The sequence below is a fragment of the Phoenix dactylifera genome, chromosome 2 (assembly GCF_051530095.1).
Source record: "Phoenix dactylifera cultivar Ajwa chromosome 2, Ajwa_hap1_PhDact_Kaust_v1.1, whole genome shotgun sequence".
Classification (NCBI taxonomy): Eukaryota; Viridiplantae; Streptophyta; class Magnoliopsida; order Arecales; family Arecaceae; genus Phoenix; species Phoenix dactylifera.
The window spans coordinates 33,020,496-33,035,974 of NC_143191.1; the positions used below are offsets into that span (position 1 = coordinate 33,020,496).

The window sequence follows — 15,479 nt, forward strand, 5'->3', positions numbered from 1 at the left end:
TGGAGAAATAATGAGCTGACTATTTGTAGTCTAATGTTTTTGGATCAAAAGAACACTGGTACAGGAAAGGGACTAGATAATTTTCTCATCTTATATAAAGTTGATTTATGTTCATTTTTATGACGTGCTACTAAACTCCAACATCTAACAATCTTCTCTTGCTTTCTCTCTCTCTCTTTTTTTTGTGTGTGTGTGTGTAGATGGATAGTTGTGTCATTTGCAAAGTTGAGATTAATTGTTCAGGGTGCAGAATTCTAAAGAAATGTGAAGTATCAAGTCAAATGAATGTGACAAGGCCATGGAGCAAAAGAGTAATTTGTGAAGAAAAAATAAGATTAATTTTTAGCATAGGCCTTATTTCTGGATGTTGATCATACTTTACTATGAAACTTTGGAGCTTGAGACATCATGATGCAAATTTCTTGTAGTTTGTTCATCTTTGTAGGGTGTAAGTAAGTCTTTCCTTTGGTGCAAAGATAAGAATTCATCTCGAATGTTGAAAGGTCTTGAAGTTTCTCTTAAGCAAATTTCTTGCAGAAGATTGCAGGTTCCATAAAGCCAAATCAAAATCAACAAGATTTAGCAACAAATTTGTGCAGGCTTCAAGTACAGAAACTTACATGTGACATAATCGATCATTAAATATATATGAAGCCAATTGAATATGAATCTCAAGAAAGAAAAAGGAAAAGATGAACAAAAAAAAGAAAAAGACTCCACGTTCTTCATGGGTAAATTTCTTGAAAAGTAGCTATTTTTTTGAGTTCACTTGAATTGTGCGAATGTGGTGTTGATCAGGTACTCGGCAATGATCTGGCTCATCTTCTCAGTTGGGTGGACGGCGTCCCAGAATGCATATTTGCTTGCATCTGGACAAGTAAACGGGCTCAATTGGTTGCATGCGTATCCCACCTCGAATGTTCCAGTGGCACAGCATCCGAACTCAACATTCTCAAACCCTCCAAGTAATAAAAAAAAAATAACAAAAGGTTAGAGCTGTTGATCTACTTGTTTTTTTACTCGTGCTGTTTCAAATCTGGTAGTTCGAAAGCCTAAGAGAGTAGATCCTACAGATAGCGTATTCGGTGTAAGACAGATATGAGAAGATAAAACCTCGTTTGTGTAAGGATTCAATCAGACATGGTTCGAACCCAGATCAGTTGCCCTATTAGTTTATTGATCCAAGCATGATCAGCACCATTATGGTAAATTTGGTTTCCTCCTCTCCAATAGTGTACTAATGTAATATTAATCATAGGCCGGAAAGGTGGTTACAACTACTATTTCATATACGTTTCCAACCAGTGTATGGTTATCATTATGGCTTTATTGTCAAAGATGGACACCACTCCAGATATGAGTTGGCTTGCTAAATTATCTATTACTCGAATTTGGATAATTACCCAGCAAAAATTACAGTTAGGTATATATATATATATATATATATATATATATATATATATATATGGATCCAATTGGAAACCAAATTATTTTGTAACTCATCATAAATAAAAGTAACTGAGGAAGCTGCAGTTCTAATTTTATAATATCGTAGAAATGAAGCAATGAAGAACCGATATAATTTTTCTCAAGAAAATATAAGTAACTGTGGTTGATCACTAGCTTTTTCTTGTTCCAACCTAGTAATCAACATGGGAGGTTACATGCAACGGAGGTTGGAGCAGCCGACTGTTCCAGCGCAATGAAGCAATATCTTAAATGTCCGACCCTCATCCCCTGTACCAGCTTCCAAGTTCTTCTCTGGCATTCCGAGGATGTACATCGCACATCAGAACTAGAATAAAAACGGTCACGATACTGGCATGGCCCATCTAAGTAAAGACACATAGTTGAGGTCAGGTCAGTGCTTCCCATCTAACATGACCAGGACAGACTCGTCTCATCAACCAACCAGACCCCCGCACACCATCAAACATCACGGTAAGTTGTTCGTATTTAATAACCAAATTAAAGACTAAACAGGTGATAAGAACTTACCATAGAGAAATCGATTTTGGACGACGTAAAGAAAGAAGTCATAGAGAGGGGCTAATTTCAATTGGATGCCCGGAAGAGCAGCACACAACTCATCAATCGTGGCTTGCAACTTTGCATTGAAGTCTCTTGCCGCCTTATCGTACTCTTCCACGCATGAACGGCCGGTCACAAAGTTCATGCTTCGCTCCAAAGGCACGCACCCTATCGGACCCAGTCCTGTGAAGCCGATCTTTCTGGCCCCCAAGGCGTGGAGTTCTTTGATGAAGTCACGGGCAAGACCCGTGAGGAAGTCCACATACCCACCAACCGTGAATTGCTTCCTTCGTTCCGAAGCGTTGGCAAAGTAATTCTCGATAAAATCATTAGTCCCGATGCTGATGACATACGCGGCCTCCCTCAACGTATGCTCGGCCTTCTCCTCTCCGAGATACCTTATCAGTCTGGTTTGATACTCTTTGTAGTACCGGACTTGCATCCACAAGGGTATCACAGACTTGTAATCAGGAAACAGAGAAGAGTTTGAGTTATGACCGCAAAAATATTATATATATATATTTGAATGCTTAGTATTTATCTTGCTTGGAAGCCTATATATATTATAACTACTACACTGGCATGGATTCCCTGCATGCATTTGTTTATGTCGGACATGATGCCGAATATGTCAACATAAGTCTGTTATTTTGGGTTTCAGATTAAATGATCAAGAAAAATAATGAACAATTATCATATCTTACAGTGCCGAGAATCCAGGCCCGCCCATGCATTAATTTACGGGTGTTGAAGAGAAGGACGACTTACTAGAATGTTGGACGTAGCAATGTCCAGGCCGGAGCCAGCAGACGCAAAGCAGACCCTGGTGGCAAAATCCTCTATCCGATACTGGGGATCAAGATAAGCTGGCACGAAGGGACCGAGGCCGTAAAACTCCGAGTAGAAGTCGGTCGCCAGCCGGCCATTGCTGAACCGTCCGGTGGGCTTCCCCCCCATGAAATCGCGCCCATACGGTCTGAAGTTGCTCTTGAGGAGTGTCGGGATCCGGTTGTTGTTCCCCGAGTCGACCGTGGAGTCGCCGAACACTATGATCGCCGGCACTTCAGCGATGGCGGCAGTCTTGGGTGGCGGGAACCATAACATCATCAATGGGAGCAGCAGGAGGTTCACAATGGTCCATCTCATTTCCATCGATCCCCTCTCTCTACGTGGAAAATAAAAAGAGCTGGAACAAGAAGTATGTTTGAAAGGCAAATAATACCGGATCTCGTCAGGTGTACCTCTATAGTTCGGAATATCTGGAACTCTTATTCTGCTCATGCGGCGTCTTCTTTGGTGTTTTTCATCTGGGAGCCCCATCTCCGAGCTTCCTCAAGATTAACTTTGACACGTCGGTACATGACAGAGAATGTAGAGGGAGCGCTGGGTTCGTCATTAAGGACCCAAGCTCTCGTGCAGTGACGGCTGGTGGCTGTCAGTTAGCGGAGACCTCGGTCCCCAATGCCGGGCTGAGGGCTGCATGGGAGGGCCTTCGATATGCGCAGTGAGTGTTGCAGGCTCGCTCCATTATTATGGAGGGCGACTCGGCTACTATTATAGGGTGGATCTAGGAGGGTCCGCAGGTGTCGAGGTGGGACCATCTCCTACTTCAAGACATTTGGGCCATGGGTAGAGATAGAGACGCCTTCCTGGCCAGGCATGTTTATAGGGAGGCTAATGGCGTCGCGGATTGGGTGGCTTCTTACGTGGCCAGTCACTCAGGCGGAATTTTGTGAATGCAGAGGGAGAGCTGCCCTGGGCTCTCCGTGATATATTATTTTCTGACTTTATTGGGTGTCTCCGTACTAGTGTACTGTACGGATGCCCGCCTAAGAAAAAAAAGAAAGAAAGAAAGAAAAAAAAGGGGCCAAATAATACGGAGACAGGAGGAGTATGGGGTTTAGGCCCATACCGTATTTAGGTATTCATGTTTGGTGGGGACTGTGGAGACTTGATGATTCGCGATCAGGTTACCAATTTGTCTGGGAATCTATTGGGGAAAAGAGGGGAGATGTGATCGGTAGTGTGACATGAATAAAAGTTATCAGGTAGATCTACGTGACTGAATTATCAAAATTTTAAAGTTCTAACTCATGCCCTATAATGACAAATATTTCGATGGTAATTAGGCTTCCTTATGAGTCATAATTGGTGCTGTGAATCTTGTGATCTTTTTTATGTTGCCGACTGCCGGAACCAACTAAAGCGGGCATTCAAAGCCATCCACATTAAGAACCGTCTATTTTGCCGAACTCAATCGCAGGCATGATTTGTTTTGGGCTCGGCTCGCCAAGGACAAAGCCATTAGGCCACCCCAGCTGAGCACGGATTCAAATTCTTCGGCCACCTTTTAGCTCACGCCCCACGAGTAGTATGTCGTTCAATAGGCGAAACGCATGCCAATAATTCAAAATAAAAGAATAACTGATGGATACCTCGGATTCAATAGAGAAATAAATCCAATAATGTACTAACTAACAACAACGAAGAATATTATGTTTGGGGGCATTTAACTGATTCAAGGGTGACATTTGTATGATTACGGTGCAACTGGGTTATGAATAATGCACCGTTCTTCATCATTGGTAGGTAACAGGCAGCTCTCGTTTCATAATGAAGATTTATTTTCCCATGTCCTGGAGACCTAAATAACAATGCCATCCACTTCCATTGCCTTGTATTTACGTTGATAGAATACAGGTCGCGACAAACTCAAAGTTCTGAATCTCTCGTTGCATTCCTCATCCAAAACCATGGAATCAACACCCTCAAACCTTTTCGAGCTTTCCCTTCGCTCAGTCAGTTGATTCAGAATTTTAAAATATATTTTCCAATCATATGGATGATGCATCTTGGTATCCGAGCACTCACTAAAAGATCATTTTGTACATAACTCATACTACTGATTGTAGGACACCATGATTACTTCTTAGTTCCAATTTTGCTTTATGCTGTAAGCCAAACTATGTAGGTCATGAAGACAATGGAGCAATAAAACCAAAATTGGTTTTTATCTTATTAAAGAGCAGGTTGAGGTCTTCCATAGTTCATGGTGTCATGCTATCATACATGCCAGATTTAGGTTCTTTTATCTTCTTGCATCGTATATTTGAGGTCATCTGATCTTGCATACAATGGGTGAGAGTCAATCACCAATTATATGTTCAGCGTGGCTTCAGGCATCAAATGTCCTGTTAATAATCTCATTCAGGCAAGAATATTTGTCCAAACTGATGCCCTTTTCACTGCCAAAAATTCAGTGTGGCACCTAGCACCGGGTGACCATTGGGTTGGGATGACCCTGAATCCGGGCCAACCTTGTCTTGTCCGCTGAGCCAGACTTCACACCTCTCGGCCTACTCACGCCGAGTTATGCCCAAGCCATCCATTCCCTCACCGGAAAGCCATCTACTTGCCCCCATGGATAAAGCTTGGACCTTTTTTTTCTACTGATTTGTTCTAGAATTATTCTTCTTAATCTTGAACCGAAGTTTATAGTCTGAGAAGCACAGGTTAAATTGGTTGGCCAAAGCCATACAGAGTGAACCATTAAACTTGGAAAACATATATTTTTTTCAATCTTGACACAGACATTAAAATTATATAACAATGACGTAGAAAAAGAAATTACATGTTGCTCAAGAAATTTTGATTGCCTTTTTGCCCAGAGTAACAGAAGGTAATGGTTGGACACATGAAGAAGTAATATCCTCAGAAAAGGTAATAGTTAGACATGTGTTTGTGTGTATATATGTATATAAAGTCTCCTTTTGTAGCAGAATTTATCTTTCGTACGATCGCATTTGTATTTGAATTGGGCGTGTGGTGGGATAGTCTTGGATACTTGGAGCCAAGGTTCCAAATTACAATTTTATGGCTAGTATTTCTAGGTAAAGCCCTCTATTATTACAATTTGAAGCCCTCATGTCTTTTTGTTTTTGAAATTCAAAGGAGCTAAACCCCACATCTTGAGGTTGATTCCAATTATCAACTGGAATTGAACCTCAACCTCTTTTCCAAGTGGTAAGAGGAGGTACTATCCAAAGTTCAGTTCGATGTTAAGCCATTATAATTCTTTTTACGTAATGATAAAACTATGATATGCTCACATGCTTACAAGATACAATGAGTTTATCCATTCTCACTTATTTTGTTAGAAATAGAACTACACACATGCAACTCATAAAACTTTGGCAGAGGGATGACGAAACATGAAAACTTGAAGTTGCGCGATACAAGAAAAAGAGAAAAAATACACACATTGATTTTTTTTCTCTCAATTGCATCAGGGATCTAAAAAATTACTTATAAAATGATGACGAAGAATTATGATGACCAAGAGGCAGAGATATTTTTTTCATAGTTCTTATTGACATATGCGCAGCTCAACTAAACAAAATGCCTGGCATTCTTAGTAAATTGTTCCCCAGATATGGCTTGATATAATCCAATATGATACATTTGTTCCAAATAGGAAATATGCACCACTGAGTAAGCTCTCCAGTATCACCAATATATTATTTTTTTTTAATTTATCTTCTTTCTGTTATCTTCTTAGTATTTTTGCTATTAGTATATTTCTTGTCAAGAGTTATAAATACATAAGAAATCAGTCTAATTGAATTTACCTTTTGATTCTCTGAAAGTGATTGAATTATATCTATTTTTTATTTTTTTAGCTTAAACTTAAGATACCTGGGTCGTGGCCCAAGCCCAAACTCCTTAGGGCCTTCCCTAGGGCGGTGCTCCGTGTTTATATGAGATAGAGAGCAGGAGGAGAGCGATTCCCCTGTTCTTCTAACTTCTTCTTGCCCTAGACCTCCCACCGCCGCGAACGCTCGCCCTACTCACCTCTTCCCTTCCTCCACACCCCGTTCTCACCTCACCACCGCCCTGGACCCCCTCTAGACACCTCGCCGGTCCGCCGCCTCTTCCTTCTCCCCCATTGCCCCATCTCTCCCTCACGCTCTCTAACGCCCTCTTTCTCTCACCCTCACACATTCCCTCTCACTCCCAAGCCCTCTCTCTATTCTCCTCCTCTTCCTACCATTTCTCTCTTCCTTTGGGCTTGTTTGGTTCGCTGGAAGCATTTTCTCTCTTAGAAATATGATTCCTGAAAAGAAGATTCCTAGAAAGAGAATGCCTGGAATGTACTTTTGGTATGTTTGGTTAAATATGGAAAAGTGACAGATTTTCAGAGTGTTTATGTTTGGTTGACCATCCATTTTTCTAGAAAAGTTATGTGTAATTCCTGTTATACCCTTAATAAAAATTAGGTCTTTAATGCTGAAGGGCCTTTTTGGAAAAAAATAAAGATGAAGTGATTTCCACCTCATGGAAAAGCAACTTTCCCATGTTTCTCATGAAATTTTTTTTTTATAAAATGTGGAAATCATATTCCCACAGGAATACAACTTTTTCATCTCTCTCGTTTGAAAACTCCAACCAAACAAGAAGCATCTCATTACTTTCCTGTTGACCACACTTTTCCTCTTCCCACGAACCAAACGAGCCCTTTATGTGTGTTAGAGGGTGAAAAGTTTAAATTTTTTTAAATAATTTTAAAAAGAGTATTTTTTTTGAAAAAAATTAAAAATTAATTTTAAAATATCATCATGCTATTGATTCGATAAATGCATGTGATTTTGGATTATTAGGTCTACGAGATAATTTTTTTATATCTCCCAAAAGGATGCTTAGATTGCCAAGCGGTTGGCATCTACGAGATAAGTAACATATGCATTTTATATTAATTAGTCGCAATTAATTAAATTATCTTGTCAATCAGTAGTGCAAATTCTTATAATAAATTCAAATTTAATTGTGCATGAAATTTTTATAAATATAGATTATTAATTTATGATTACAATCATGTTAATTTAACATTAAATTGAACGATGATGCTTGTTATGATTGGATCGAGCACGTAAAATTACAAACATTACATATTTAATGGTACACTTCAAAGCAATTTTATAAAAAAAAAAGAAATGCTTAAATTATATATATGTGTGTGTGTGTGTGTGTATGAATATATGTATATATGTATGTATCACCTGACTTTCAGTCCTATTATGTATGAGTCTAGACTTGATTGTCTGATGATCATGAGACTGATCCTGGTGATACTCTGCAATAGAGATATTGTGTGGTGACCTCGACATGGGGCGATTGTGGTGATCCCTACCACGAGGGACATCATAGTAACCCTGCCACAGGGTTAATCATGGTGATAATCTGAGCTGTAAGAATATAAATGCGATATAATCAACATTATAAAGCTAAAAGGATCGGATACTCGAGGTTCAAGTATATAAATATAAGTATGGCTATAACATATATTAGGCTTTGTTATGACCTATTGATTTTGTATATTGATATTATTAAAAATATGACCTATAATTTTGGTATGTGGATATTATTAATAGTAAATGCTATAAACATTACTTGTAAAGATGTATCATATCTTGTATGATTTAATTAAATTACATTATTAATATGGCTTGAACTAGTTTTATAAAAGTTGCTTACCAAGATGGGAAGCTCATAATTTTCAACTATATTTTTCAGATTCGAGACCAGAATCTAAAATGGTATTAGTATTTTGGAGAAATATTAGAAGCGAGGCCATTTACATAGATAGGAGAGCTAGTTTGATCAGTATTTGACTATGAGATATGTTTAAATAATTTAAATACTAGAAGTTTTGAATTATAAAATTAAGAAAAAAATTCCATGGTATGATTTAGGACGATGTGTATAATATTTACAATATTTTAAAATAGTAATTTAGTTATTTTGATATTTATTATTTTTTATATAAATTATATAATTTTTAAATTATAATGAATTCATTGGCAAATAAATTGTCTGTTTTCTAAATTATAGTTTTGGGTCAGGAGCGTGAGGAGCGTGGCAAAACTATTAATTTATCGAACGAGGATTCCTATCAACTTTCAGAACAGATTTGCTGTAAAGAGTTTTTTTTGCATGAATATTCTTCTCAAAATTCAAATTTGCGTGAATACCCTTTTCAAATTTATATTATTTATGTACCCTCATAAAACAATATTTTTATACAAATACCCCTAATATAACGGTTCTTCTAACACTGTTAATAAAAACAATATATTATTTTAATTAAAAATAAAATAAAATTTTGAAATTATTTTTTTGTCCTCCACCGCGATCACCTTATAAATGTTTCTTCTTGCACATCTATCCATTAAGGATATTTTAGTTATTTTAATTTGAAAACCGTTAATTTTTTAACGGCGTTAGATAGTGTTGAAAGAAAAATGAACTGCCCCGAAGCACGTGGATGCATCAACGGCACATGATGACGAGCGCCACGGCAGCGACCTCAAGGCACCCAACCTCAAGGTGCCCGACCTCATGGTGCCCGACCCCAAGGAGCCCGACCTCAGAGCTCACAGCCGTGCGGCCTCGATCGACCTTAAGTCCGAAGAAGATCCAGTCAAAGAATGAAGCAGACCTCTCCACTGCACCGGGAGTCAAGCTTCTTCTCCCCCAGGATCTAATCCCGCGATCTCTGCCTGAGCGACTGTCAACAATTAAATGTGCACGATTTCCACGGACCTCCAGCTTACTCAAAATCTCCGGCCATCCACGGAAACCAGTTGACTCACTCAACTCCGTCCAGTCGTCCACGGCAACTCATTAATTCACACGATCATGCCCAATCATGATGGTAACCCATTAATTCGCTCAGTCACATCACAGGTAATCCTGTATTACTCCTGTAAAAGGAAAAATCCTTCCTCTTTAGAAAAAACCATTTTTTGGGACCTAGCATGCGATCTATCTCTCTCTTTCTCCACAAAAGCTCCCTCTGACTTAAGCATCGGAGGGCCGGCGTCGAGAACCCCGGCTACCAATTTTTTTGCAGGTCCTCCAGAGGACGCAACCCGCCGATGTACCACTCGCACCGGAGCTCCCTCTCCTCGGCCGGTGGTCACCCCCGGGTCCAATTTCCAGCAACAGTTGGCGCTAGAGGAAGGGCCCGAGTCGTGGCCATGAAGCTAAGGAGCAAAGGAGCTTCTAACACCTCCCGCCACCTTGCACCAAGTTCTGGACGTCCAGTCCATAACTCACCGCCAAGGCCTCCGGCGGATCCTGCCCCTCAAGTCCAACCGTAGCAGTTCAATATCCTGGTGCAGCAAGTTCAAGCCTTGGCTGCAGCAGTCCAAGGTCTGCAACGCGCGGAGGCCCCTCCTATGCCGCCTCCGCAGGTTCAGATCCAATCAGTGCCCCCTCCGGATGAACTGGTTCTCTGACGATTCTAGTATTATTTTGATGCTTACAAAGCCATTGAGGCCATATGAAAGTGCTAATGCCATTAACTCAAATGCGTATGTACATAAGTAAGAAATGATACATTCTCGATACGCTCGATACATACTCGATACATTCATAAAACATCATGGATATTAGATCAAAATAACTCTCAAGAGTAAATTTCGAGATAAGGGTTATAGTAGAGCAAGAGAGAAAACTTAGAAATTGATTATGACAAAGTTTCAAGTTAAGATTACCTTAAAGGGTAATTCTGTAATTTTTACTATCAAGAGAATAAAATCTTGTTGTATCTAGCATCCTAATTTGCTTGGAATATCATATTGTTGTTTCAATGTGCATAACTAACATTCAATGTGTAGAAAAACATGGTTAGAGTCGACCCCAATTAGTTTGGAGTCGACCCCGATATATTTGGCATGCCTTGGAACGAAGTGGTATGCCTTTGGAACACTTGGCACAGAATAGGACTCGCCCCAGAAGAGATGGAGTCGACCCTGTTACATTTTGGAAACATTCTGGCACATCCTGGCACAGATGAACAGTAACTCAGGTCAACCCCAGAAAAGGTCCGGCAGACCCCAGCTTCAGCCACTGCAAAAACAGCTTTCTGGAATTGACTGAGAGGACCAACCCCAGAAAAACTTGAGCCGACCCCAGCCAGATGAACAGTAACTTGAGCCGACCTTAGATTTGCTCGGATCGACCCCAGTATGGCTGACAGCATGACGGCTAGTTCTGCAGAAGTACTTTTTGAGCTCCCAACGGCTATAAACGGCTAGTTTCTCCATTCCAACGGTTAGGAAGTCATCTTTGGAGGTTGGAGAAGTATATAAGATCCACTATTCATCAAAGGAAGGGATCTTGGTGGAAATTGAAGTGTACATTCAACAGAAAAGAAAATCCAAGAGAGTTTCATTCATTGCTTCATCTCAAAATCTGAAAGAAGGTGGTTGAGCAGAATTCAAGAAACTTCAAGAGCTCTACCAACCCTTGAGGAGTGAAGCAATCTCAGCAAAGAAGAGAAGAGGATCCTCAAAGCGATAATTATTTTTTTATCCCTTCTTGAAGTGCATATTTGTTATATTTGCTCACTTAGGAGATTTAAACTTTATATTTTTCATTCATTATAAGATTTGTTGGTGAGTCCGTAAAACCAACGGTGTAGGTTGTTGGTGAGCCCGTAAAATCAACGTAGGTTGTTGGTGAGCCCGTAAAACCAATATAGGTTGTTGGTGAGCCCGTAAAACCAATGGTTAGGTTAATTGGTGATCCCATAAAATCAATTGTAAGAGTTTTTGGATTGTGAGCCTGGAAAAACAATCCAACCGTAATCCGAGGAGTTATAGTGAATTCCCAAGAAAACGCTTGGAGAGTGGACGTAGGTGCTTTGGGGTGCACCGAACCACTATACTTGATTGTGTTTGTATTGTGTGCTTCTTGGTTTATTTTCTTTACTTAAGTAATTGCTCCAGCTTAAATTCTAAAAGTAACTTAATCACAATTGTTTAGAGCTTTACTACTATTGCTTCCACTGCACCTATATTATCACATAGGCCAAGCTACATTCACTTAAAAATTAATTTGAGGCCTTAAAATTTAGAAAACCTAATTCGCCCCCCTCTTGGATTGTCATCTTGGGCAACATTCTCCAAGGCCAAAATCCTCATGACTCCTCGAGGGTCAACAATAGAGAACGACACGGCTACTAGGAGTCAACCCGGGCGTCTCCCCGGAGAGAACTGCTAGGAAGGAACCTGGACAGACGGCCACAGCCCTCGGAGGCCGAGTCAGCTCCAGGCGAACCAGCACCGAAGCAGACCACCGTGGCAGTCCCCCAGGGTAGGGAACTCGACAGGAAGGTCGAGAAACTCGAGCGGCAGATTGAAGCGCTCCACAGCCAGAAGGCAAGGCACGAGGGTGACTTTGAGTTCTCCACTAAGTCACCCTTCTTCCGGCAGATTGAGGATGAACCGGTCCCACCAAGGTTCAAAATGCCTCAGGTAGAGCCCTACAACGGAACTACCGACCTCTTTGACCACCTGGAAAGCTACCGAGCCCTTATGGCACTGCAGGGGTCCTTGGAGGCTATGCTATGCAAGGCCTTTCCTACAACTCTCCGAGGAACGGCCCGGCTTTGGTTCTCCGGACTGAAGCCGGGCACTGTCTCCTCCTTCGAGCAGCTCGGCAGGCAGTTCGCCACCAACTTTGCTGCCTGCCGACGCCAGCGGCGAATGTCGAACTCTCTCCTCGACATCAAACAAAAGAAGGGAGAGTCCCTTAAGGACTACATCGACCGTTTTACCGCCGCCACCTAGGAGGTTCGCAAGCTCGATCAGTCGATCGCCATGTCCGCACTGAAGACAGGAGCTCGGTCCTACAGATTTCTCTTCTCCCTTGAGAAGAACTTTCCCGCCGACTTCAACGAGATGCTGGCCCGAGCTTGGAAGTATGCGAAGGCCGAGGAGGCCATCGCTTCCAGGCAGGGCGCGGTCGAGCAGATCTCGAAGAAGCAGAAAAGGCGCTGCGAGGAGCACGGCCGTCCGAGAAATTGGTCCCCCCCGCCGAGAGAAGAATCTACCTCGTCTGAGGAGTCCACCTCGACAGCGGGCCCAGACTCGACCGAGATCCCCACCTTGGCCGAGATCCCTACCTCGGCAGCGGATGCCTTCGGAAAGGTACGAGAACTACACCCCACCAATACACCCCGGGTAGAGATCCTCATGGAGATAGAAGGCCGAAACTATCTCCAACCCCCACCCCCGATGCAGGAGTCAAAATTCCGGCGCCACTCCAGGAGATACTGCCGCTTCCATCGAGACCACGACCACGACACAGAGGAGTGCTTTCGACTCCGAGATGAGATTGAGGTGCTCATTCGCCGTGGAGTACTAAACCGGTTCGTGCAGAACCAACATGACGAAAGAAGGTCGATGGAAAATGCTGCGCCGCCCGAAAATCCAAACGACAATAGGCCCATCGCTGGCACCATCAATACCATAGGGAGCCGCCAGGCCGAAGGAAGCTCGGCTGGAGAATTGACCGGGAGAAGGACCCCTCCGAAGCGTCAACGTACTTTTAAAGCCATCTCGTTCTCGGACGAGGATTTAAAAGGAGTTGAGACTCCTCATGATGATGCTGTGGCCATCTCAATGGTCATGAATAAGTTTGATGTAAAGTGTGTTTTAGTTGATAATGAAAGCTCAGCAAACATTTTGTATTATAATGCCTTCCAAAAAATGGGAATGATAGAAGGCTAGCTCCGGAGAATGAATGCTCCACTGGTCGGATTCATCGGAGACTCAGTTCCGGTTGAAGGTGAGATCAACCTGCTTGTCACGATCGGGCTCGCCCCTCGAGAGAGCACCGTGAGGATGGGTTTTCTTGTGGTCCGCCTGCCCTTAGTCTATAATGCCATCCTTGGACGACCAGGGCTCAACGCTCTCCAAGTCGTGGTCTCAACGTACCATCTGCACATGCGGTTCCCTATGAGCAAGGAGTAGCTGAGGTTCGTAGGGACCAGATGACAACCAAACAATGCTATGCGGCGACCTTTAAAGCAAAGCAACCGACCAAAGCACCGAGCTGAATAAAGCAATCAATTGAGGCGCCAGCCCAAACGTCGGACTAGGTGTTGGCCATTGAAACCCTAGAAGTACGGGACGAGCCTCAGAGAGAACGGGTAGAGCCTGGTGAGCTCCTCATCCAAATTTTCTTGAGAAGAGACTGCCCAGAGCTAACCATGCAGATTGGCTCCGACCTGAGCTCTCGCGAGTGGGACCGCCTAATCGAGTTCCTCCAGTCCAACATGGATATCTTCGTCTGGTCGCCTACGGATATGCCGGAAATAGATCCTGAGGTCATGGTCCACCAACTCCAGGTGAAACCAACTTGCAAGCCCGTAAGGCAGAAGAAACGAAGTTCTGCGTCGAAGCGACAGCGAGCAGCGGCCGAGGAGGTGGACAAACTCCTCGAGGCCGGCTTCATCCGAGAGGTCTCCTACCCCGACTGGCTTGCCAACGTAGTCCTTATGAAGAAAGCTAATAGAAAATGGCGTATGTGCGTGGACTATACCGACCTGAACAAAGCCTATCCAAAAGACAACTTTTCCCTCCCCAGGATCGACCAGCTCATCGACTCTATCTCAGAACACCAGCTGCTGACCTTTATGGACACCTTTTCGGGGTACAATTAGATCCGAATGGCGTTTGAGGATGAGGAGAAGACAACCTTCATCACCGACAAGGGCCTCTACTGCTACAAAGTGATACCGTTCGGGTTGAAGAATGCTGGAGCGACATACCAAAGGCTGGTCAGCCAGGTCTTAAAGACCAAATAGGCCGGAACATGGAGGTCTATGTAGACGACATGCTGGTGAAGAGCCAGACGGCAGAGCACCACATCGCCGATCTCAATGAAGCATTCTCCACCCTCAGGATGTACCAAATGAAGCTCAACCTCACCAAGTGCGCCTTCGAAGTTACCTCGGGCAAGTTCCTCGGTTTCGTGGTAACCCAGCGCGAAATCGAAGCAAACCCCGAGAAGATCCGAGCGCTGCAAGGAATGGTGCTGCCAAAAACAGTCAAGAAGGTACAACGGCTCACGGGACGAGTCGCAGCCCTAGGAAGATTTGTCTCCAAGTCAGCCGAGTGGTGCCTCCCATTCTTCAAGATTCTCAAGCGGCCGAAGGACTTCCTATGATCAAAGGAATGTCAACAAGCCTTTGAAGAGCTCAAACGCTATCTCACCTTCCCTCCATTACTCACGAAGCCTCAGTAGGGCGAGCTTCTTTATCTATACCAGGCCGTCTCTTCAGTGGTGACAAGCTCGGTCCTGGTCTGAGAAGAGGATAAGTCCCAAAAGCCAGTATATTACACTAGTAGGGTCTTGAAGGATGCCGAGATCCGATACTCCAAGCTGGAGAAGACGACCTATGCACTGGTCATCTCAGCCCAAAGGCTCCGACCCTACTTCCAGGCCTACACTGTGGCCATATTGACCGACCAGCCTGTTAAGGAAGTTCTGTAACGGTCGGATCGTGCGGAAAGGATCGCAAAGTGGGCAGTCGAGCTTGGAGAGTTCGACCTGGAATATCGCCTGAGGCCGGCAGTCAAGGCCCAAGTGCTCGCCGA

At 43.0% G+C, this 15,479-nt stretch overlaps 1 protein-coding gene across 1 annotated transcript; it reads right to left on the bottom strand.

Annotated features, from left to right (window-relative positions):
• Window positions 1–439: 439 nt before the first annotated feature.
• Window positions 440–3,528, bottom strand: LOC148714688 (GDSL esterase/lipase At2g04570-like). The gene is made up of 3 exons (XM_088717232.2): window positions 2,800–3,528; window positions 1,999–2,491; window positions 440–959 (listed from the first exon to the last, which is right to left on the bottom strand). Exons 1-3 carry the CDS (start codon window positions 3,349–3,351, stop codon window positions 766–768), a joined length of 1,239 nt encoding a protein of 412 aa, XP_088573358.2. The 5' UTR covers window positions 3,352–3,528; the 3' UTR covers window positions 440–765.
• Between the last annotated feature and the right edge of the window lie 11,951 nt (window positions 3,529–15,479).